The sequence below is a fragment of the Buteo buteo genome, chromosome 12, assembly GCF_964188355.1.
Source record: "Buteo buteo chromosome 12, bButBut1.hap1.1, whole genome shotgun sequence".
Lineage (NCBI taxonomy): Eukaryota > Metazoa > Chordata > Aves > Accipitriformes > Accipitridae > Buteo > Buteo buteo.
In genome coordinates, this window is record NC_134182.1 from 39,751,419 (window position 1) to 39,774,766 (window position 23,348).

The 23,348-nt window shown below is 65.3% G+C and overlaps 3 protein-coding genes across 6 annotated transcripts in view; all 3 read left to right on the forward strand.

Moving 5' to 3' along the window:
- Positions 1-5,589, forward strand: part of PPP3CC (protein phosphatase 3 catalytic subunit gamma) — a 38,720-nt gene extending 33,131 nt beyond the window's left edge. For 2 of the 4 annotated variants that reach the window (XM_075043534.1, XM_075043535.1), the window contains 2 exons: positions 166-195; positions 1,510-5,589. In XM_075043534.1, the coding sequence (XP_074899635.1) occupies positions 166-195; positions 1,510-1,688 (209 nt within the window). In that variant the 3' untranslated portion in view covers positions 1,689-5,589. The remainder of the gene's footprint in view (positions 1-165; positions 196-1,509) is intronic. The other 2 variants (XM_075043537.1, XM_075043538.1) reach the window with 1 other exon arrangement.
- Positions 5,590-7,844: 2,255 nt separating this feature from the next.
- On the forward strand, positions 7,845-15,061 carry SORBS3 (sorbin and SH3 domain containing 3). The gene is given in 22 exon segments (XM_075042115.1): positions 7,845-7,877; positions 7,880-7,901; positions 7,904-7,964; positions 7,966-8,170; positions 9,535-9,684; positions 9,799-9,904; positions 10,004-10,227; positions 10,301-10,364; positions 10,435-10,573; positions 10,683-10,776; positions 10,881-10,922; positions 11,032-11,118; positions 11,645-11,700; positions 12,663-12,787; positions 12,876-12,955; positions 13,043-13,089; positions 13,260-13,374; positions 13,456-13,581; positions 13,661-14,101; positions 14,210-14,289; positions 14,378-14,484; positions 14,571-15,061. Coding segments are annotated over 22 exon segments (2,466 nt in total). The 3' UTR covers positions 14,633-15,061.
- A 1,204-nt stretch (positions 15,062-16,265) lies between these two features.
- PDLIM2 (PDZ and LIM domain 2) lies at positions 16,266-22,802 on the forward strand. The gene is made up of 10 exons (XM_075042116.1): positions 16,266-16,317; positions 17,938-18,044; positions 18,568-18,719; positions 19,099-19,168; positions 19,246-19,337; positions 19,430-19,475; positions 21,338-21,492; positions 21,808-21,953; positions 22,044-22,149; positions 22,282-22,802. The coding sequence occupies exons 2-10, from the start codon at positions 17,952-17,954 to the stop codon at positions 22,475-22,477; spliced, it is 1,056 nt and encodes a 351-aa protein (XP_074898217.1). The 5' UTR covers positions 16,266-16,317; positions 17,938-17,951; the 3' UTR covers positions 22,478-22,802.
- The last annotated feature ends 546 nt before the right edge of the window (positions 22,803-23,348 follow it).

Here is a 23,348-nt window from a genome sequence, read left to right on the forward strand (position 1 = left end):
TCCTGTCACCTTTTTTTCCTCTTGCCAGTTGGTTTTGATTACGGTCGTCTCCACTGGGGCTGGGAGGCTGTGGGCTCTGCGTTCGCAGCGATGATGTTAGATCACTCACTGTCACTCTTTTTTTCTGTCTTCATTTTTGCATGCCACTGTTCTTCTGTATTGCAGCCACAGTAGAAGCGGTAGAGGCACGGGAAGGTATGGCTAGAATCCGGCGAGAGACTCAAATCATCTCTGTGTGTGCGTGCGCTAATTTTAAAGAGCTTTATCAGCCTTATGGAAGCTTTTTACTCTTGCATCACCAGAAGTGGGGGAGGATGGGCCCCTGCTGGGAAGCAAAAAATACACAGTGGGCTGGTTCAAGTCTATTTTAGCCTTAACTAGGCTATTGCTTAGTGCAATACCTTTATTCCAAGACTGCCCTCTCTCCGGAGCGGTTTGTGCTCTGGTGTCTCAAGACCTTGGTGTTGGGGTCCTGCAATCTGATCTCGGATGCCTCGTGGCTGAGTTCATCCCCTGGGTAACTTGATCCAGTGAAGGCTGCCAGCATGCTTGGTCAAAATCAACTAGGAAATAGCAGATTGCGTGGCTCTGATGTAATCCTTGCCTTCCCCACAGGTGGGCCAAGGTGGTCCCAGTGTGGAGAAGCAGTTTTCTCCCTGTAGTTCGTGTAGAAATGACAGATTCATGAGGTTACTGTATGGGGAGATTTTCTCCTTGATAGCTCCATTCAACTACTGATGAATGGGACTGTACCTCTGTGTAGAGAACTTTTTGATTACCAAGGGAAGTTTGTTTGTAAACCAGCCAAGTCCTCGTAAAAAGATTTGGCACAAACCCCTTTTTTCTTAAATTATCTGTAATACAAAGAAGTTAAAAACATTTGGTCCATATCATCATCGCAAGGATGATGTACTCAGCCTTGTAGTGATGAAACAGAGATACGCCTGCCCTTGGTGGGATTTCATCACTCGTGAGACTGCCTGTGTGTCTCCTGGTCATGCAAGAAATGTTGCGTTTGTGATCCGAGGACTAGCTGTTTCCCTCTCCTGGTGTTGCAGTGTGTGGTTTGTGTTGGAGTTAAAGCCTTGTGGTGGTGTCTTTGTTGTGTTGTTTTGGGTTTGCCTTGTTTATTTTTTTAGTATCCTGTTTTTCAGCTTTGAAAGTTTCCTGAGATTTCACTGTTTGGGGACATTGAGCACTTGTCTGGTCTTCAAGTTCCTGCTACTAAACTGTATTAAAAGAGAAGCCGTTAGGGAGCAGAGCAAGTCGCTGCGGTCTGGATCTGCGCTGTGACCTAGCGCAGTTCAACTTCCCAGCTGCACTGTGGTATCCACATGAGCTGGCGATGCTGAAAATCACCTACGGACCCGTCTCGTGGTTCCCGTAGCCAGACATGTGCTTTCTGTCACCCTGACTCTGTCCTGTACATGTCTGGCGTGTGCTAAAGGGCTCCTATCCAGGGATCCGCGACTCAGACTAACTCTTCTTTCTCGGCCCTTCTCTCTGCAGCCATTCGTGGATTTTCACCACAGCACAAGATCCGCAGCTTCGAAGAAGCCAGAGGGCTGGATCGCATTAACGAACGCATGCCGCCACGCAAAGATTCAATGCACTCAGACGGGCCGGTGAACTTGGTAACCTCAACAAACTCTGCGGACAAGAATGGCACAGGGAAGAAAGCCCAGTAACGGTCCGAGCGCCCAATCTGCACCACTAAAGGATCCAAAACTTAATGAATTTTATTTATTTATTATTGGGGTGGGGTGGGGGCAGGGGAGAAACCAACTTCACCTGGAGGCACGTTCATAATCCAGTTTGCATCCATTCTGTAAGAAAGGTGACCATTTTGTAATTTTTTTATTTATGTTCAATATATAAAAAGTCCATCTTTTTTTAATTTAGAAACCAATCTAACTGCTAGTGCATATATGAAGTGTTGTGCTGTACAGCTGACCTCTCCTCCACGAGAGGCAAACCTCTGTGGGGGGATTAAAAGAAACAAAAACAGTCCCAGGCAACTTGGGTCGTTGACTTTGGTACAATTCTAAGTTAGCCTGTGCTTTCAAAAGCAGGTCCTTTCGTTGAAGATAGGGTTGGTTTGGTTTTTCTTTTCACAACTGTCTTCTTCCTAGAGTTTGCTATTGTTTTCTTCAACTTCTTGCCTACCTGCAACTGCTGCTTTAGCAACCGATTCTGTGGAAGGCACGTTGCATGGTGCAACTGGCTGGGATCCATCCCTCTTCCAAGGTGACATCCAAATATTCAGGATTAGCTCTAAAGTACTCCAGTGTGTTATACCAATCACAGCACCTTTTCCTTCAGTAATTCAGTTTTATTCCAACAGAGCCCCAAGCAAAAACGTAACCTCTTACTAAGAACGGGAAGGCAGGTGGGAGAAGTGCTGCCCCTTGTTGCAGCTCTTCCCGAAGCTTCGGCCGTTCGGATTCAGTGCAGCCAGCTGTACGCCACAGTTGGTCAGCCGGGGCTGCCCATGCAGCAAAAATCCCTCTGGGAATCCCTCTGATTCAGAGCAGAGGAATTATCTCCAGTCTCTAGTGATCAGCAGGTCTTTGGGAAATCTGCAGGGCCTGAATTTTAAAGGAAAAAGGGCGTGATTTATAACCTGTGGACAGAAAGACACCCCGCTACCGCCGTCACATACTGCAGAGCCTGCGACACACTCCCACGTGCCTGGCTCTCAAATCGGCCCTTGCTGATCAGTATTTGAGCGGTGGGTGTACGCGGTGGTCTCCCCTAAGCCAGCATCGCCTCCCAGTCATCCAGCATGTGTCTTTGGGGGGGTCTTTCACTTACTGCGGTTGACTTGGGCTTACCCTGCTGCCCATTACCTTGTTAGCCAGTGGCTATTCCAAAGGAGCTGCGGGCACATCAGCCTTTCCCAGCAGCTGGAAGGGGTTTGCCGGCTTGTGATAAAGATCTGGGGAAGGATGGGTGACAGTGCTGCTCGTTTCTGTAGAGATGTGGCTTGTTGGCTGATGGCCAGCGGTGAGGCAGCTTTGCTAAAAAGCCCCTGGTTTGGGGAAGCGCGTCCCTCCCTCGGCTGCAGGGGAGGGAGGATGGTTTTACGGTAGGTTGGCAGGTAGAAGAACCGAGTGGATCTGGCAGAAAATTTGGAAGGGTGTTTGTGCAGTGCTGGAGAGGGAGGGGGATCTCCCGGTGACAGGAGAGTTTCTAGAGGACTCCCCCTTTGCTGTGTCAAGGGTTTCGAAGCTTGGATCTGTTAAGCAGAACCTCGTTCTTTCACTTAAACTTTGACCTGGAGTGAGTGTTGAAAAAGGATTTTGTGAGATTCCCGTTTGGTCGCTTCCCTTCCCTGCATGTCACTTGAGCCACGTCCTCTTCTGCCTGTGATTGCACAGAGTCAAAGCAGCAGCTTTCAGAAGCAAATCCCTTGCCAGCTTTCACTTCTTTTCCAACTTAACTCTCTATTGTGCTTTCTCCAAGGAAGGGCAGCAGGTGAGCGGGCTTAACCTTTAATAAGGGATGTTTGCCAACCCCTTCTCTGGATCTTGCTGTCTTCTCTTTGTGCTCTGGCCCTAAGCTGTGATTCCAGCGACAGAGGAAAACAGCAACTTTGCAGGAAGCTTTCAAATTGTCTTATAATCATACGTCACTTAATTTCATGCCAGCTATTTAGGAAACCGTATCTGTGAACAGACCACTGGGTTTTCACAAGAGACTTTTGAGTCGCATGCCTCCACTTTTTTTTTTTCCTTTTTTACACGCCCACTGCTTTGCAAAAAGTGCGAGATGTTTTGAGCAAGCTTCTCTAACCCCATATGAGGCGTGGGGCCAATTGCCTTTGTCTGTGAGTATTTCTTCTGTTTTTTAACGGCATCCTTTCTGAAACACAGTGAGCCGATGTGTGGTATCTTCCTCTGAGAGCGCAAACCGTGCAAAGGTGCTGCCCGTGCATGTTCGGGCATGTTGTTCTGACCCAGGCTGGGATCTCACCCAAGCAGCAGTTTTAGTCGGGAGCTTTGGGACGGGTGCCGCGGGGGGATGCTCGTACCCCGAGCCTGGCAGCCTGTGCGTGGGGGTTCAGCAGGGACCGTCCCTTCGCGGAGGGGGATTTGCTTTGCTGACGATTTGTCCCCCAACCTTCTTCTCATGCTCCAGCATCGCCAGCCCCCCTCCCCAAAACCCGTTTGGCCCTTGTGCTTCGCAGTTTGCTGTCCTTGCAATGTACGGGGGGGGGCTGACAGCATTGCGAGGAGCTGGGGACCCCCCCCATCCCTGGAGCTGGGTGTTGCCAAAAACGTCCCTGCAGCTGCTGGGGCCACAGCTTTGCAGCATCCCATCCCAGGAGGGGCTGGCGGATACCAACAGGGAGCCCTGGCCCGGGAGCCGTATGGCAGGCGGCACGTATGGATGCCATACTGCCAGGCGAAGCACAGGCTCCCGTTGCTGTAGCAACGCTGGTGCTGGTCCCCCCTTCCCTTGACACGAGTTCCCGAGGGGGTGAGGAGCAGCAGAGATGGGGTGCGTGGGTGCTAATTACCCCCTCGATTGACTAACGCTCATCCATGTAACCCTCTCTGTGCTGACTTCCCTGCCAAGCGCAGCCCCCGGCTGGCGGCAGGAGCTGCAGGGAAGGCAGAGCTTTCCCCAGCACCGAGCCGAGCGACCCCATCTCCTCTTCCCCAGCTTTTGGGGAAGAGGGGGATGAAGACCTCGGAGCAGAGGCTCCAGCCGCTAGCGAGGTCCCTCGCTCGTCCCGGCAGAGCACCCTGCCCCGATTCCCACCACGGCAAAACAAAAAAATGCCAGAAATACGCAGATTTTTTTCCCTCTTCCTCGTCCACCACCCCCCCTTGCAAAGCCAGCGCCTCGGAGCTATGCACGTCTCAAGACCCTTCATCTCAGAGCTCCCGCCTGTCCCTTTCCCGCCCCGGCTGCCACCCGGAGTTTGGCAAACAGGACTCCGGGAATGCAAGCCAAGGATCACGGCCGGCCCCGGGGAAAGCCCAGCCGCCTCCTCCGCAGGCTGGCCTCGCAGCCTGGGTTTTTTTGCATGTTATAGCAAGGTGCATGTAACAAGGAGGGGAGTCAGCAATGGGTCGGGTGGTGGGTTGAGTTCAAGCTTCTTTTTTTTTTTTTTTTAATTATTTCTTTTTTTTAATTTATTTTTTTTGGCGTTGGGAGAACCTCTTGCTGCCCGTGCCAGCCTGGGAGCCTGTCACAGCACTTGGGCACAGACCTGACCTAGCTAGGTGCGGTGGCAGGGATACATGGAGGCCCACCGGCCTCTGCCAGGGAGGACCTGAAGCCCCACGGGACACGTGCTGGGTGCAGTGATAGTGATTTTAGGGTTCTCGATGCTGAAGGATCATACGCCCGTTGCCTGGAGACTGCCTCCTTTTTTTTTTTTTTTTTGCTTTTTTTTTTTTTTAGTTATGTTTAAAGGAGAAAAAAAATGGTGAAAATGTTATTTATTGGCAGAAATTATTTAATATAATTTCTTTTTTTTTGTGAACAAGGAATGAATTTGTTAGAACTGTCTTAATGTAAATTGGAAGTCATCTTTAAGGAGAAAAAAAAAAAAAAAGTTAAAAATTGACACAGTCACTCGGCTCTGCTATGGTTTATTTTGGGGTACACCGGGGTGCCTGGCTCCTGGGTGGAGGGCATGGCAAGGAGCCCCCACGGGTGCTGCTTGGCTTTCGGGAAGGAAGGGAGAAAGGTTTTAGGGTCTGTTTTACAGCCGCTGCCTCGCTCAGGGCCCCTCTCCGGGGCCAGGGCAGCGCCGAGACGGCGTCTCCCAACCTCCCCGGCACGTCGGCACTTGTGAAGTCGCTCCCGGGCGCTTTTGTTGGAGAGCTCTCCGCTCCCTCTCCTTGCCTCTCCATCCTTCCAGCCGATGGCTGAGTCAATAACCCTCCTCCCGCTGCCTTCCTGGGTGCCAGGAGGAAGAGGAGGGTATTTGCCACCTCTTGTTTCACCCCTCCCCGGCTCCTTCCTCGCCTTTTTTGCGTGATGCCCCCTCTATGCCGTGGGCTTGCAGCGCTTCGGCGAGCAGCCCTGGTGTTCGTGCTGGCCAGGATCCATCCCGCCGGGTTACAGCTCCGACACCGGCCCAGTTCCCCCAGTTCCTGCATGGGAATTCCCAATCTGTGCCCTCCGAGCAGGAGGTGGCTCCGGCAGCGGTCCTGGCTCCGGCATCGCCTGCTCCCTGCCTGGCTGGGGAACCGAGGGGGGGTGACTTGGCTCCCAGCTGTGGCTGCCACATCTGGCTTCTCCCCCGCAGTCAGAGCTGCTTGGGTCAGCATCTCGCTGTCGAGTTTCGCTCACCACGTGCAATCCGTGTGCCATCTCCTGCTCCTCACCGCCGCTCCCAAAACCCGGTGTGGCCACGGTGGGACAGCCGTCCCCAGTTCCCGGCTGCTGGAAGCGGTCAGGGTGCGACTGGGGAAGGGATGCTCCGGCTTTCCCACCCCTTTCCTGGGTGTTTCCATCAAAAGGCAGGGGGGGAGCTGCCAGCAACATGCCTTGCACCCAGTATTGCTGCCCAGTCCAGGGTTCCCCGACCCTCGGCGTGGACGGGGCACGGCACCGGTCTCGGCACCGAGGGATTCCGGCAGCTGCCCACGACAGCCCTGACCAAGAGAGCATCTCTCGGCCTGGCCGCACGCTCCCGACGGGCATCGCCGCGCTGAGCAAACAGGAAACACTCGCCCTTTGTTAATCCCGTCCCAGGCTGCGCGTTAAATATTTATCCGCCAGCGGAGGCTGGTGCTGGGAGCTGGGAGGCAGGGCAGGCGCTGGTGGCTGTTTGGCCGGCAAGGGGACGGTGCATGGGGTTGTGGAGGTGAGTCCGGTCCCTGCTTGGAAGGGGGGGGGGAGCTGGACCCCCAGGGTGGGCTGCAGCAGCGTGGGGTGGCCGGGATCCGCCTGCCCCCAGGAAAACGTTGCCAGCGGGAGCCGTGACCTCCGGAGACGTCATTCGGGCACGCGGCGGGCTGGAGGGGACCGTCGCCCCTTCGGCGGGCAGGGATGGGGTCTGGGTCCCTCTTGGGTGGGAGCTGCGTCCTCCAGGGCTGTGGCAGCCGGGAGCGCACCCGCTCCTGTCCCATTTGTCCCCTGGGTGCAGCACTGGGGCCAGGCAGGGCTCCTGCCGTGGGGCCGATGTCCCCAGCACCGTCCCCAGCACCTTCTGGCAAGGGACGCGTTGCCTGGGTGGGGATGGAGGGATGGCTGGTGGTTGGCAGCAAAGCCACCATCCTCCCACCCGAGTTCCCGCGGGGGGCAGAGGCCTGAGCTCACGTGGGAGCGCGTGGGATAGAGGAAGGGCCGGGGCTGCCCCGTTTCGGGGCCGTCAGCAGTTTCGGGGAGCGGCGAGAAGGAAGCGGTGGAGGCTGGGACATGGGCGCTGTCGGAGGGGATGAGGTGGGTTTACTGGGCACCCGCCGGGCACGGAGGTGTTAAATGGGGGGGTCCCCAATGCCCAGACCCCTGGAGGATGGAGGGGATGGAGGGTCGCCCGTGGGAAAGCAGGCGGCAGCGAGGACGAGGACTCTGCTTTCACCATGCCCCCCCCCATGCCATGGCTCGGGGGGGCTATGGGAACATGGAGCTCCGCTCCCCACCTCCACTGGGACTCCCCTCCTCATCCTCTCCCAAAAACCTCTCTAAGCCCCCGGCTCCATCGCAGCGGGGGGTGGCTGCCGGCGGGGGGGGGGGGGGGGGCCAGCGACGCCAGGCTCACCCCGTTTCGTAAGCGGGGGCCGGGTGCGCGGGAACGCGTGCGCGGGGCGTGGGATGAGTTCAGCCTCTTGGCTCGTCTCCCTGGATCCCGTCCCTGGAAATGTCACTGGAAACTCTGAATGGGCCGGCCCCGCTCCAGAGCGGGGAGCGCTTGGGGGGGGGTGGCGAGTGCACCCCACGGGGGGGCCAGGGCACACGGGTACCCACTGCCGGGGAGGACGGCGGTTGCTGACCCGGCCGGGGGGATGCTGCCGGGGGTCTTTCCGTCCCGGCCACCCATGATGCGCTGAGGCCACCCCTCTCTTTTCCCCCGGCAAATTTTACGCCGTGCATTTTTCTTCCCTGCCGCTCGCAGCTCCGTCCCGTTTGCCGCGGGGCTCCCCAAGCCCCCGGCCCTCCCGAGGCCGGCGCTGCCCGGGGACCCCCGGTTGGCAGCACCCAGGAGGTAAGAGCTGGCTCGGGGGCTGGCGAGGAGGGGGTGACCGACGGGGAGCCAGGCTTTGGGGGACAGTCCGTGGGAGCAGGACGGGGCTGCGGGAGGGCACTGTGCTGGGAATGGAGTGGCAGTGGTTGGGGTGCCCTGGGGAAGGGGGGGGGGGTGTGCACCCCACTTTCTGTGCCCTGGGGCAAGTCATTCCCAGGGCTTGTTTCCCCACGGTGGTGATAAGTATTAATTACAGCCTTGCGGGCTGCAGAGCCTCTGGTGGGTGTTGGGACTGAGGAGCTGGGGCGGGGGGGGGTCCCCAGCCCTGCGAGGGTGGCACACAGGGCACCGTGCCAGGCTAGCAGCCCCCCCAGCAGCACCGGTTGCCCTCTTTGAGGAGGGGTCTGTGCGGCGTCGGGCTCAACACGCGTCCCCCGTGGCATCTGCGACTCCCACGGGCGATGCCAGTGCCCCGGTGGGGATGGAGATGCTGAGGGATGAACGAGGACACGGGTGTCCCCCCAAAAGTTCCCGGGGCTGCTCTCAGCCCCTGGAGCCATCCCATGCCGACGCCGCAACGGTGTCGGGAGCCGTTACGGGGGTCCCGTCCCCCCCCAGCCGCCCCCCACCTCGTGCTGCGGCCCTGGCACCGCGGTGCGGCGGTGAGTCACGGCACATCGCCCTCCCGGCGGGGTGGTGCCGGGCTTGGCCGCACGTTCCCGCCGCCTTTTCCCTCCTTTCCCCTCTCCCTTCCCTGTTTGCGCTGCAGGGCGGGGAAATATTTCTGCCTTTTCGTGTTTCTCGGCCCCGGGGAGGCTCGGCCCTGGCAGATCTCCCAGTGCGGCACTGCCCGACTCCGCTGCTGCCACGTGCCCGGGCGGGAGGGCACCGGCGCCGGCTGCATCCCACCACGCCGTGCCGGGATGCCGGGACAATGGGCAAGGCGGTTTGGCTATCGCCCTGTCCCACCCTGGGGGTGTTTTCTCCCCAAAGAGCCCAGGGGGGCTGGATCCATCTGTGGTGCAAAGCTGGGGTGGGAAGAGGCGCCGGGTGGTCCGGATCTGGCCATGGCGGGGTTGAGGCCGCATGGAAAACACATGGGGGAGCCGTGCCAGGGCTGTTTCTGGCCGGGAACAGCCGCTTCCCCTGGCACCGTGAGGGTCCCCAAGCTGGGGACGGTGCCGCGGTGGTTGTCACCCCACCACGGTGTCCCCTGCACCTCTGAATAACAGGGGACGGTCTCCGGTGGTAGGGATGCGGCTGGGATGGGGTTCACCCGGAGCCCCCAGCTTTCCGGCAAAGCCCGGTGAGACGAAGCCGCTGGAGGGGAGCATCCAGCAGGCAGGGACGGGATCTGCCGCGAACGCAGCCGCTTTCCCCAACAGGGCACGGGCACCCCCGCGGCACCGTCCCGGCACCCCACGGCCATGGCGGGCCAGCTCCTGCCCCCCGATGCCGGCCAGACTCTGGGCTTGGAGGACGTCCCCCCCTTCCACCCACCAGTGTGGGTGCCCCTGCAGCACACAGCAACGCGGGTGAGCGGGACCGGGGGCTGCTACATGCCCGGGGGGATTTGGGGAGCTGCTCCACCTCCATCCCTTTTGCCACCGCCGCGTTGCCCCCGCGCCAGCCCCCTCCTTGTGCCGCAGGTGCCCGTCATCCGCCACCGCGGCTCCAACACGCTGAATTTCGACTTCCACGACCTGGAGACCCGTGGCACGGCCGAGCGTGGCCAGGCGGCCCCCAGGAGCTCAGGTACCCGTCCCGAGCATCCCTGGGGATGTCCCCACGGGCCCCCCCCCAAGTGATGCTCGGCAGAGGGCAAGGGCTCACCCTCGCCCACCTCATCCCCAGCGAGCGAGTGGTACCAGACCTGGCCGGCCAAGGAGGCGAAGGCACCCAGCACCCCGGCACCCGCCGGCTCCATAGCCGGCCCCGGGGCTGCCCCCGCCTGTCCCCGGCCACCGGGCTGGTCGGCCACCTGGACCAAGGACAACAAGCGGCGGGAGAGGCGCTGGGTGAAGTACGACGGCATCGGGCCGGTGGATGAGACGGGGATGCCCATCGCCTCGCGCTCGGTGAGTCAGGAGCACGGGGCTGGGGTTTCCCCCTTCCCCGCGAGCCCCTCACCACCCTGCCACGTCCCCGCAGAGCGTCGACCGGCCCCGCGACTGGTACCGCAGCATGTTCCGGCAGATCCACCGCAAGCTGCCAGGTGAGTCCCGGTACCGCGGCGCGGCACGGCACGGCACCGCACACGCTCACCTTCTCCTCCATCCCCGCAGAGCCGGACTGGGATGCCCATCGCCGCTCCACGGGTAAGCTCGGCCCCTCGCCCACCACGGTGCCTTCATCCCCCCAAGAGCTGCGGAGGAAAGGGTCGTCGCCGGCTGAGCCCCCCAGTATGCCCAACGGGCTGGACTGGTGAGCGCAGCACAGGGAGGCGTTTAAATGGTGCCTGGGGACCTGACCCCGGTGGGTGCCCACGGGGTGGGGGGCTGCAGGGGGCTGAGCTCCTCCTGGCTCCCCACAGGACCAGCTGGGGTGACACCGGTGCCACCGCGGAGCCCGGCAGCATTTTTGACTACGAACCGGGGGAATCCTCGCTGCTGGAGCAGCCGCAGCAGGTAGGAAGGTCCGGCAGCTCCGGCCCCCGCTCAGCCCCAGCACGGAGGGATGCCGGTGGGCACCGCGGTGTGCGCGCTCCTAACCGGCCCCTTGCCCTTTCCAGCCCCCCGCCGCGGTGCCGCCGGCGCGGGCTCAGCCCATCGAGGTAAGCTGCCGATGGTAGGTGGGGGGCCAGGGGTGGCAGCGGGGGTCCCGGTGCCCGTGCCGCTGGGACGTGGGGTGCGGGCAGTGCCAGCCTCATCCTGCCCACGCAGGTGCTGCTGGAGCGGGAGCTGGAGCAGCTCAGCGAGGAGCTGGACAAGGACATGAGGGCCATGGAGACGCGCCGGCATCCCTGCCAGGTACCCCGGCCCCTGCCCACCCGTGCCAGCCTGGCCCTCTCCTGCTGCCCCTCGTCCCTCCCCGGGCTGGGTGGCCCTGAAGGGAGATGCAGGGCTGATGGCGCGCGCATCCAGCTGTGCGTGCATCCAGCTGCGCGCGCATCCAGCTGCGTGCACAGCCCCCGTGCAAGGCTCGAACGTGCGCGTGGCGGGATGCGGGCACGGCTGGATGCGGGCACAGCCGAATAACGCAGGCGCGGCCGGGCGCGTACGCAACTGGATGCGTGCACGACTGGATGCGTGCCCAACTGGATGCGTGCACGACTGGGTGCGTGCCCGTCTGGATGCATGCGTGGTTGCCCGGTGGCCTGGCCGCCGTGGCCGTGGCCGTGGTCGCGGGACGCTAGGACCCTGTCTCACCGCGCCGTCTGTCCGGCGGTTATTGGCTCGGCGCAGCCGGGAGCTGGACTCCCTCGCTTCCCGCAGAGACTCAGCCTCTTGGATGATTAATTTTTCTCTCCCACCCCCTCCCGCTCCTCTCCGGCAGAGCTCGGCGGCTGCTCCCACCGCTCGCTCCCCCGCTCCGGCCTCCCCGGCGGCTCGGTGAGTAGAGCCGACTGCTCCCCGCGACCCCCGAACCCCCAAATCCTGCTGCCCCGGACCCCCCCACTCGTGGCGGGGGGCAGCGGTGGGACAGGGCCCCACGTCGGGGCGGGGGGGAAGGCGGGACCATCCCTCCAGCATCCCGGCTCCGGCGGCGGGTTGGGGGTCCCCACGCAGCCCCCACGGACCCCCACGGAGCCCCCCCGTGGCGGTGCTGGCCGCCTCGCCCCCACCACGCCCTGCCACGGGTGGGGGACCCCGGCGCCGGGCCGGCTGCCCAGTGGGTGGGACGGGGACGGACTGGGGCTGACCCTTTCCCCCGTCCAGCTTTTGCGGGGACGCCGTGTCCCGAGGTTTGGCTCAGTCCCAGGGGAGGTGACGGCGGTTGGATTCCCATCGCCGTGTCCCCGTGTCCCCACTGCCACGGGCACGGGGAGGGGAAACCTGTGTCGGTGGGTCCCGATGCACCCCGGGATAGGGTGGGCACCCCAGGTTATCCCCACGGCCCCTGCCCTGTCCCGGCAGCGGGAGGAAAACAAACAAACAAGTGCTCCGCTTCTTGTAGGACCTACCGTAACCCCTCAGGGGTGCTCATGGGGGTTGGAGGGCTGGCTCCCCCCCTGCCCGACCCTCTATCCGGGCTGGGGGTGGGAAAGGGAATTTGGGCGCTTTAAATGCCCCCAGGAGCAGGGTTATCCATTAGCCAGGCAGCTTGCCCGCTTCCTGCTCCGCAGCAGCCGGGACGTGCCGCCGGCGCTGCCGGCAAACTTTGGACCCGTCCCGCCTGGCTGCCTCCGGGACGAGACCCTGGAGGGACGCAGCCGGGGGACCCCGACATCCTGGTCCTGGGGGGCGCAGGGGTCTCGGCCCCGGAGGGCAGCGGGGTCGGGAGCAGGGAGGGTGCGTGGCAGCGGGGCTGGATGTGGGGTTCAGCCCTGCCCTGAGCCACCGTCACCCCACAGGAGCCCCCTGTCGCCCCGCCGGCTGCAGAGCCCCCCCAGTACCCACCGCCTGCCCGCTAGCCCCAGCATGGAGCGGGGTGGCCTGGGGCTGGCCAGTGACCGGAGCCGTGCAGCCCCCGGCAGAGGTGAGCCCCCCCCCCCCGAGTTGTGCCATGCCATGGGGTACCCCATGCACCCCAGCCCTGCCGGCTGGTGACACCCCGCTCTTTGCAGACACCCTCAGGCCAGGGACCCTCCCCAGCCTCTCCGACATGGGAGACCCCGCGGAGGCCGTCAGGAGGGAGGAGAAGAAGGTGAGGCCGGGATGGTCCCATTCCGTACGGGATCGGGGATGGCTGGGATGGGGGAGTCCCCCCGTAACCGCTCCTCTTCCTCCGTAGATGAAAGCCGCTCGCCTCAAGTTCGACTTCCAAGCCGAATCACCCAAGTAAGCGATGGTGCTGCTGGGGGTCCCCGCCGTGCCCCTGCTGTCCCTTGGGTGGTGGATGGGGTGCGGGGGGAGCCCCAGGATGCGGGGTGGTCGTGCTGGGGGACAGGTCGGTGCCCCCCCCCCCCAGGACTGGTGCGAGCAGTGTCCCTGAGCGCTGCCGCTTGCAGGGAGCTGACGCTGCAGAAGGGGGACATCGTCTACATCCATAAGGAAGTGGACAGGAACTGGCTGGAGGGCGAGCACCACGGCCGTGTGGGCATCTTCCCCTCCAACTACGTGGAGGTGAGCCGCGGGGACGGAGAGAGGGCAGCCGGGCTCGGAGAACCTGGCACCGACCCTCACCCATGTCCCCCCCCTCCCCAGATCCTGCCCCCCACAGAGGTGCCCAAGCCCATCAAGGCACCCACCATCCAGGTGCTGGAATACGGCGAAGCCCTGGCGCTCTACAACTTCCGAGGGGAGCTGCCCGTCGAGCTCTCTTTCCGCAAGGTACCGCCGCGCCGTGCCGCGCCGTGCCGTGCCGTGCCGTGCCGTGCCATGCTAACCCATCCTCTCGTCCCATCGGCAGGGCGAGCGGGTCTGCCTGGTGCGGCGGGTGGATGAGAACTGGTACGAGGGACGTATCTCCGGCACCAGCCGTCAGGGCATCTTCCCCGCCACCTACGTGCAGGTGTTGAAGGAGCCGCGGGTGAAAACCACCGCCGAGGACTTCCCACCCTCTCCCGCCTCCGCCAGCCCCCGGCTCCCGGCCGGCTCCCCGTCCCTGCAGCGCTCGCCCGGTCCCCGGGGTCCCCCGCTTTCCGCCAGCTCCCCCCGGGCGGCAGAGCGGGGTCCCGGCGAAGCCGGTGGGTGCCCGTCCTCACCCCGCCACCTCGGCTTCGCCTTCCCCCCCTCCCCAAAGCTGCCCCGCGCCGGCGCCCCGAACCCCTCGCCGGCCCCCGCCGGCCCCCCGCACCCTGCGGCCGCCCATCCCCAGGAGCCCTGGTGCCCGACCTGGCCCCCCGAGGAGGTGAGCAACCCCCCGCCGCAGCCCCCAGCCCCGGCATCGTGCCCGGGGACCGCTGGGGATGCGGGTGCTGACCCGTAATGTTGCACCCATCCTCTCCCCCCCTTGCAGTGCACGGCCCCGGGGGCACCCACCAGCACCCGCCCCGACCCTGCCCCATCCTACAACGGCTCCGAAATCCAGTGGACCCCGTAAGTAGGGCCAGGAGCGACACCGTGGCACCGCGTCCCCACGCGGGACCCGTGGTGGTGCGGGCTCTGGCCACGCCGTGTCTCGCAGGTACCGGGCGCTGTACCAGTACCGGCCCCAAAACGCCGACGAGCTGGAGCTGCTGGAGGGCGACCGGGTGGACGTCATGCAGCAGTGCGACGACGGCTGGTTCGTGGGTACGTGGCCGCCGGGACGCGGATGGGGATGGGGACGGGTTGCCACCACGGCCTCTCACCACCTCTCCTTGCCTTTATCCCGCCAGGCGTGTCCAGGAGGACGCAGAAATTCGGCACTTTCCCCGGCAATTACGTGGCACCGGTGTGACCGGCGGTGCTGAGAAGAGGAGCCCGGTGGGAGGTGCGGGGCCGGGGGCTCCCCACTGTCCTGCCTCGGGCACCCTGCGTCCCCGCCGCGTCCCCTCCGTGTCCCCCCACGGGGACGAAGTGCCTCCAGCTCCCTCCCGCCCCTATGGGGCTGCCTCTAACTGGGACCAATCCCCCCTGCGTGGGGGGGTCTCCCCCACCCCAGTGCCTTAACCCGACCCCTCCTCACCGCTGCCTGGTGCCTTATCGCCCACCGTCCCGGTGGCCGTACCTCTCCATCCCTCTCCAGCCGGTGCCGGGGGGGGGGGACCTGGCCGGTGCCAGGCCTGACCATGACGGCTGTGACCCGAGATGTCGGTCTGGGGCCGTGCCACACGCCTGGGAGTCGCGTTTAGCTTCTCGTCCATCATTAAAGCTCAGCTCAGCCCGAGCGAGGCCCAGCCTGGTGGTGCCGGGATGGGAGGGAGCCGGTGGGATGGTGCCCACGGGGAAATGTGGGGCTGGAGCCCCGTGGGATGCTGTGTGGGGCTGCACGAGGGGCTGTGGTGGTCTCTGTGGGGTCGCGACGCTGTGGGGCCACGGTGCTGTGCGGGGTTACAGCGCTGCATGGGGCTGTGATGGTGCGGGGGGGGGGGGGGCTGCAAGGGGACACGTGGGGCTGCAACGGTGCCCATGAGGGGTTGCAATGGGGCATGCGGGGCTGCAAAGGTGCATGTGGGGCTGCAGTGGTGCTTACGGGGTTGCGACAGGGCACGCGGAGCTGCAAGGGTGCATGTGGGGCTGCAGTGGTGCTTACAGGGTTGCGACGGGGCATGTGGAGCTGCAAGGGTGCATGTGGGGCTGCAGTGGTGCTTACAGGGTTGCGACAGGGCACGCGGAGCTGCAAGGGTGCGTGTGGGGCTGCAGTGGTGCTTACGGGGTTGCGACAGGGCACGCAGAGCTGCAAGGGTGCATGTGGGGCTGCAGTGGTGCTTACGGGGTTGCGACAGGGCACGCAGAGCTGCAAGGGTGCATGTGGGGCTGCAGTGGTGCTTACAGAGTTGCGACAGGGCACGTGGAGCTGCAAGGGTGCGTGTGGGGCTGCAGTGGTGCTTACAGGGTTGCGACAGGGCACGTGGAGCTGCAAGGGTGCGTGTGGGGCTGCAGTGGTGCTTACAGGGTTGCGACAGGGCACGCGGAGCTGCAAGGGTGCATGTGGGGCTGCAGGGGAGCCTGTGGGACTGCAGTGGTGCTTACAGGGTTGCGACGGGGCACGCGGAGCTGCAAGGGTGCATGCGGGGCTGCAGTGGTGCTTACGGGGTCGCGACGGGGCCCGCGGAGCTGCCAGGCCACATGCAGGGATCGGCAGCGGCGCGCGTGGGGCCGCCGCGGCGTGGGGCAGGCGGTACCCCGCGGGGCAGCGATGCTGCGTGGGACCGCGGGGCATCCCCCCCCCCCCCATCCCTCTCCTCCCGCCCTCCCCCTCCAGCCCCCCCGGTCCCCGCGGTCCCCAGCGGACGGAGCGGTGCCCGGTGCCGTACGCCCCGTCGGGGCGGCCGTACCCGCAGACGGCGCTGCGGAGCCGCCGCCCGGCCCCGGCCCGGCCCCGTTGGGCTCCGCCGGCCCCTTCCGAGGAGGCGGTGCCGTTACCGGGGGCCGCGCTCCGTTCCGTCGCCCCACGGGGCCGCCCGGCTCGGCCGCCCGCCGGTGAGTGCGACCGAGGTTTTGAGGGGGGGGGGGGCAAGGATGGAGCGGGGGGTGCTAGCCCAGGGATGCTATCGGGGGGGGGGGGGGTGCCCGTCCCTTGGGGATGCAGCTTTTGGGGGTCCCGGGGATGCCCCGGGGTGCTGCTCCCCCGGGTAGGGGGTGGGGGGGGGTGCAGATAGCCTGTCCCGCAGGTGGGGGGGGGGGGGTGTCCCCCCCATATCCCCACGTCCCCTGTGACTCCCGGCATCGCCTGTCACCCGCCGTCACGCCTTGCGGGGTGCCAAGTGGCACCGCCAGCCACCACGGCCACAAAAGAGTCGCTGTGCGCCGGGGCACGGAGCCTGGACGGAGCGGGGGACGGAGGTGGGGTGCAGGGGATGGAGGGGGGGTGCAGAGGACAGAGAAGGGGTGCAGGGGACCGAGAAGGGGCGCAGGGGACAGAGGAGGGGGGGCAGGAGACAGAGGAGGGGTGCAGGACTGTTGGGGGACCCCGGGGGTCGTGCCCAGCTGGGTGTCGGGGTCCCCCGGGGCGTCAGACCTCGCTGCCCAGGGATGCTGAGCGGGGCCGGGCATGGGGAGAGGGTTTGGGGTTTCCTCCCGGCACTGGGAAGCCCAGCCCAGGAAATTCTTCCGGGCAGCCTCTCAAGCCCCTCTTTGTGCGCTTGGGATTTTTAAAATGCCTTCCCCGGCGGTTGCGGACGGGGTGCCTGGCTCCCGCGGTCACCCCGGGGCTGCGCCGGTGGGATCAGGCCCGGCTGGGCTGCCGGCTGCGGCGGGACGGGACGGGATGGGCTGGTGCAGGCGGCCGGGCAGGGCGCGGGGATGCCAGACCTGACATTTAGGGGAGGGGGCTGCCCATTCCCACCGATCCCATCCAAGGCAAGGGCTGCCACGCTCGTTGGCGTGCCGTGGGGACCCCCGTGCTACCCCGCCGGGGGATCCTCAGCATCCTTTACCGGCGCGGGTTTGCTGCGAGACGAAGAACTCGGGTGGTGGTGATGCTTGCAGCCCTCCCGCGCGTTCCGGACCCCGCCGCGGTGAGCAGCGGGATCCTTCCCTCGCCGGCCGCTGGCTGCCCTCGCAGCCGCATCCTCCCCTCCAAACCCCGCCGGCTTGGCCTTGCCGTGCCGTGCCGCGAGCCGCCGGCTTCGCTGCCAAGGCGGCACCGATTTCCTGCCTCGCTCAAGGCCCCGGGGCTGGCGGCTTGACCTCGCTTGCCCCGTCCCACCGGCTGCACCGCCGCAGCCGGCTAGCGGGGTGCTTGGGACCCCCTCATCCCCAGGGTCGGGGGGGCTCGGCAGGGGAGAAAGCCACCAGCCTTGGCCGGGGGCACCGGGACAGCAAGAGGAAGCGGCGGCGGCTGCCGACACCCTGCGACGGCGCGAAGACGCGGATCCCCTCCCCGGAAGGAAGGCGCTGCCGGTCTCCATCGATCCAGTGCCGGGGACCCTCGGGGTGCGGGGCTGGGAGCCGCTGGGGTGCAGCGGGGACGGGGTGGGGGGAAGCCTCCGGCGGGTGGTCTGCCAGCCTGTGCCTCGTGGAGGAAGGCGAGAGCTCTCCTCTGCCTCGTCCCCTCGGCACCCCGGCGTTTCCTGACGCCGTGGTTCCCTGCCCGCCCAGAGCCGCCCGCTGCCATGCCGGTGATGGTGACCTTGGCCGGCCCAGCCCCTTGGGGCTTCCGCATTACCGGGGGAAGAGACTTTGGGAAGCCCATCACCGTCTCCAAGGTAGGAGCCCCCCACTTGCCTCCTGGCCCCATTTGGGGCTGCTGGGACGCCGGGGCGGGCGCCGTACCGGCCTGCTCCGGGGAACGGATCCTGTTTGCTGTCCTTGAGGGATCCTGCTCCGTGGGAATGGCCCCACGGCGGGCGACGATGGCGCGGGGATTCGTGCCGCCCCTGGGCTGGGCAGGGCTGCGCCGAGTTTCCGTCTGTTGTTGCCGTGGCCTTGGTCCCCCCTCGCCGGTGCACACCCCGGCGGAGGGTCTGGCACTGTTTTGGCAGGGCCATGGGGATGCCGGAGGGTGGGAGCATCCCAGCGGGGTGGGATTCGGGGACTGATGCGGAGCTGGCTGCGCCCGACCGCGTGCCGGGACCTTGGCCGCGGCGATGCACGAGGGCTGCCCGTGGGGATGCTGCACTGCATCCCTCTGGCGTGCGCGGGGCCGAGGGACGGCTGGTGGGGGTCTCACTGCCCCCAGCGCCTCTGAGATAACACCGCGGTTGTCCCCGTGTCCCCTTTTCCATGGAGGTGACGGAGCAAGGGAAGGCGGCCGCGGGCAATCTCCGGCCGGGGGACGTCATCGTCGCCATCAACGGGGAGAGCGCGGCCGAGATGCTCAACGTGGAGGCGCAGAATAAGATCAAGCAGAGCCCTGGGCAGCTCCGGCTGCAGGTGGAGAGGTGGGTGCTGTGATGGGGGGGTGGGCAGCCCGGACACCTGGGTCCCCAGCCCCATGGAAGCGTTGTCCCTGCGTGGGCTGGGGTCCCCAACCACGTGTGCGCCGGTTGTTTTTCCCCTCTAGCGACTCTTGGGGCTGTGCCATCCCTGCGGGAGCCTGTCCCGGCTCTGTAATTAAAGAGTCAGGTGGTGACGAGGCCAGGCAGCCCTGGCAGCCGTTACCTGGCCGACTGGTCCCAGTTGGGAGCCTGGGGCTGCAGCTTCTCGCCACCTCCCTGGGGGGCTACAGGGGAACGGGCGTGCCGTGCCATGGCACGGGTGCAGGGGGGCTGCATGCTGCTGGGGCAGATGCAGGACCCCTCGCTCTCCCTTGGTCCCCAGGTCCCCGATGCCACCTCCCAGCCACGCCAACGGGGACACCTCACCGGAGAGGCTGGCCACACGCTTCCAGGTGAGCCCCGGGCAGCCCCCGCACACCCTGGCCCCCCACCCAGGGCTGATTTCAGCTGCTGGCATCTCCCTCCCCAGGACACGCTGCGGATGCAGGAAGAGAGCCAGGATGCCCTGAGAGCCTCCTACTCCAGCCCGGCATCCCTCAGCCCCCTGCCCGGCACTGGCAGGTAAGGCTGGACCCGGCTGCATGGGGGACTGAGGGGGGGTGGGCTGGGATCCAGCCAGGGACTCACCTGATGGCTCCATCCTCTTCCTCCAGCTCACAGCCCCTGGAGAAGGAATTTGCCTGTCCCGGCCTCTGCCAGGTGAGCAGGGAGCCGGGGGGGGGGCTGCGTGGGGTCAGGCAGAAGTGTTGGGGAGCATCCAGGCACCGTCAACCTTTGCAGCCCCAAACCATCGCCCTTTGCAGCCCCAGACCATCGCCCTTTGCAATCCCAAACCATCGCCCTTTGCAATCCCAAACCATTGCCCTTTGCAATCCCAAACCATCACCCTTTGCAATCCCAAACCATCGCCCTTTGCAATCCCAAACTATCACCCTTGGCAGCCCGAAACCACCGCCTTTCGCGGCCCCACAGCATCACCCTTTTGCAGCCCCAAACCATCACCTCTTGCAGCCCCAGACCATCGCCCTTTGCAACCCCAAACGATCCCCCTTTGCAGCCCCATAGCATCCCCCTTTGCAGCCCCATTGCCACGCTATCGCCCAGCCCCTCTCTGCCTCGGGGACCGCGTCTGCCGCACCACCGGTGCCGCCGGCCGCCTTCCCCGCCGCGCTGGCGGGCACCCCTGGGCCCCGCGGGCACCGGCACACCTGGCCAGGGATTTTTTTGCTCGCTCCTACCCAGCGCCTCTTGGCAACGGCGCCAGCCTGGGGAAGCCAAACCAGTTTGGGGAGGCCCGGCCCTGCACCCATAAGCCTGGGGAACTGGGGCGTTGGCAGGGCAGGGACCCACAGCCAGGCGCACCCCTGGCAGTGCCCGCCGGCCCCTGTCGCGGTGAGATGCCCGGGGAGCGGGGCCGGGATGCCCGGGGGCCGGGATGCTTCCCCCACCGCCCGAACCGGTCCCGGGATGCCCGCGGTTGCCCCATCCCTCCCCGCCGCGGTTTCGGGCGGCTGCTGCACCCCAAGGGACAGCCGCTGGCTCTGGGGTTGGCGTCTCCCTCCTCTCCTCCCTCCCCGCTCGCTTTTTTCTTGTTTTTCAAGCCCAAATTGGGAAGCGCGGTGGCCCTGAGCGCGGCCCTTCCCAGCTGCCTTTGGCTGCGGCCCCGGCCGCCCCTTGGCTCCTCCGGCTGCCCGCTCCCTCCTTCCTCCCCAGCCCTTTTATTTGCTTTGGTGCCGGCCCCAGAGAGTCCCTCCCTGCCCCACAGCACCCCGCCGTGGGGCTGGGGCCGTGCGGGATGCCGTGCCCCAAACCCCCTGCCCAACAGGGTGGCCAAGGGAAGGGCTGCCCTTGGACCACGCTTTTCCTCGCATCCCAGGGCGGGTCGGCGGTGGTGGGGATGAGGCCAAGGCACCCGGCTCCATCCACGCCTGATTTTTAGCTCGTCACTCGCCTGCTCGTCACCCCGCAGAACGCCGGCGCTGCCCCTCTCCATCTCCACGGGATCTGGGCATGGGGTCCTCGTCCCCGTCCCTGTCTCCCCGGGCTCCTGCCGGGGTTCGCATCTGCGTGGCGGCTGCTCCCGGGAACATCGGCTTCCACTTAGCCGGGGTTTCGCCTTTCCTGCCTCGCCGGGGCCGCTAAGCAGGAGCAGATGCCGGGGAGGGGACGGGCGCAGGCGTAGGGTTACCGGCATGGGGAGCCGTGGGGGTGCTGCCCCCGGCCCCCCTGGGGTCCCGCTGGCCCCAGCACGGGAGGGGAGAAGCAGCCGCCCCATGCAGAGCCATGGAGCATCCCTGCATCCCTCCTGGGGGGTAAGGCAGAGCACCCATCCCTGTGGGGACCGGGGCTTGGAAAAATCCCTTGAGCCAGGTCTGGGTGTCCCCAGGGTGCCCGGGAGGAGAGGGAGGATCTGCAGGCACCCATCCCTGAGCTCTGCCCAGGAGATGCCACGCTCACCCCCGGGTTTGGGACATGCCGGGGGGGCTGCTGCAGCACCCCCCTGCTAGCCCCCCAGCCCCCTGCACCCCCCAAGGCACCCAGCCCCTCTCTCCCCCTGCCAGGAGCGAGGAAGCCTGAGTCGCCAGAACAGCTCTCCGGGTTCAATCCTGCCTCCACCCCCCCGCCCACCCTCACCGGGGCTCGGGGCCCCCCCAAACCCCTGGGAGACACGCAGAGAGCGGCGTCGCTCTTCTTCCTCTCCCAGCCCCTGCAACAGGTACGGAGCGGGCTTGGGGTCGCGTGGGGGGGGAAACACAGAGGTGGGGAAGCCCCCAGCCCCATGCACCCATCTCGGGGTGACGGCTTCACACCCTGGGGTGCCGAGCGGGTGCTGCCTTGCTGAAAGAACCCGTGCAAAGAGTTAAGAGACAGGTAGGGACGTGGGAGGGCCGGGCAGGCTGGGGCAGCTCCCCAGGGTGGAGGGAGCAGGTGGCGGGTGGCTGGGTGCAGCCCGGCGGACCCAGGTTTTTGGGTGCTGGGAATCCCCCCCCCCCCTCCATCTTTTCCCCCTCCCTGGGGTGCCATCCCATAGCCTGGGCTTGGAACCGGCCATGAGGCGCTTGGAGGAGGATTCGGAGGTCTACAAGATGCTGCAGGAGAACCGGGAGCTGCGGGCGGCCCCACGGCAGTCCAGCACTTTCCGCCTGCTGCAGGAGGCTTTGGAAGACGAGGGCGGAGGTGAGGAGGGTACGGGGTGGGGGAGATGGAGGGGGGGGGTCCGGTTTGGGGAAGGGGTGGCGGGACTCTGACGGCCTCACGTCCCTGCAGCTGGCCCCGCAGCCCCTTTCCCCAGCCGGCTCTCGCCCAGCGCCCGCAAGCCCGTGGCCGGCGTCCAGAAGCTGCACGTCTGCGAGAAGTGCGGCAGCACCATCGCGTGAGTGGGGCTGGGGACCGGGGCGGGGGGGGGCAGGATCGGTCCCTGCCATCGCAGGGCTGATCCTGGGTGGGAGGGGGTTGGGAATCGGGGTGCCCCGCTGATGCCCCCCCGTCCCTGTCTCTCTCCCAGGACGCAAGCGGTGCGGATCCAGGATGGCCGCTACCGGCACCCGTCGTGCTACGCCTGCGCCGACTGCGGCCTCAACCTGAAGATGCGGGGTCACTTTTGGGTGGGTGACGAGCTCTACTGCGAGAAGCACGCCCGCCTGCGCTACCAGAGCACCCTGGGGGGGCCCGCCAACCCCTCTGTGTCCCCCCACTCCTGAGCCCCAGGCACCGGCACGGTGCGATGGGCAGCTCGCCATCTGCATCCCCTCCACATCCCGGGGAGCAGCGCGCACCCCACTCCCCCCGGGGACGCCCCGCCAGCCCCACTGCTTTGGTAGAGTTGGGGTCTGCGGTGGTGGTGGGGGGGCGGGTGTTGACTTGGGGCTGAGGGCATCACCAGGTTGTGGATGGCCGGGGGGGGGGGTAAGCGCTGCAGCTGCCCACCTTTGCCTTTGCTGCATCCATGTGTGTGATGAGCTGGGTTGGTTCTCAGCCTGGGCTGCAGCAGCTGTATGCACCGGGGGACACAGTTGGGACATGGCGGGGGGGGGCACAGGGACGCTTGAGCACTTAGGTACCGGAGAGGGGGCTGGCACCGCTTTGTACACTGACTGCAAAGGGAGATATTAAACCAGATCTCTATATAAATATAATATATATCTGCTCCACTCCCATGCCTGGTCTGTGCGGGGCGGGCGGGCAGGCAGCCTGTGCTCTCCCAGGGCTGGGAGCGAAGGCCTGGGGGAAGGTGGGCTTCCCCCACCCCCAGGGTGCAAGCAGGGACCCCGCAGCCCTCCTGCCTGCACCTATAGCTGGAAGCTGTGACAGGGGGGTCCGGAGCTTGGCACAGGCTCCGTGGCACGGTGCGAAGAGGCTGGAGCCCCTCGCAGGGGTCCGGTGGTCTGGTGATGCTGAGGGCTCGGTGCTGGCTGGCCTTGCCCTGCTCGCAGGAAGGTCAGGGCTCCCCATGGGGCTGGACCGTCCCCTCCCTGCTCTGGGCATCCCTGGGAGGTGTCGGAGCTTTATTGGGGGATGTTGGCCGAGGCCTTTGTCCTGCGGAGGCCCAGGTGGGTTCTTATCACCGCTCTC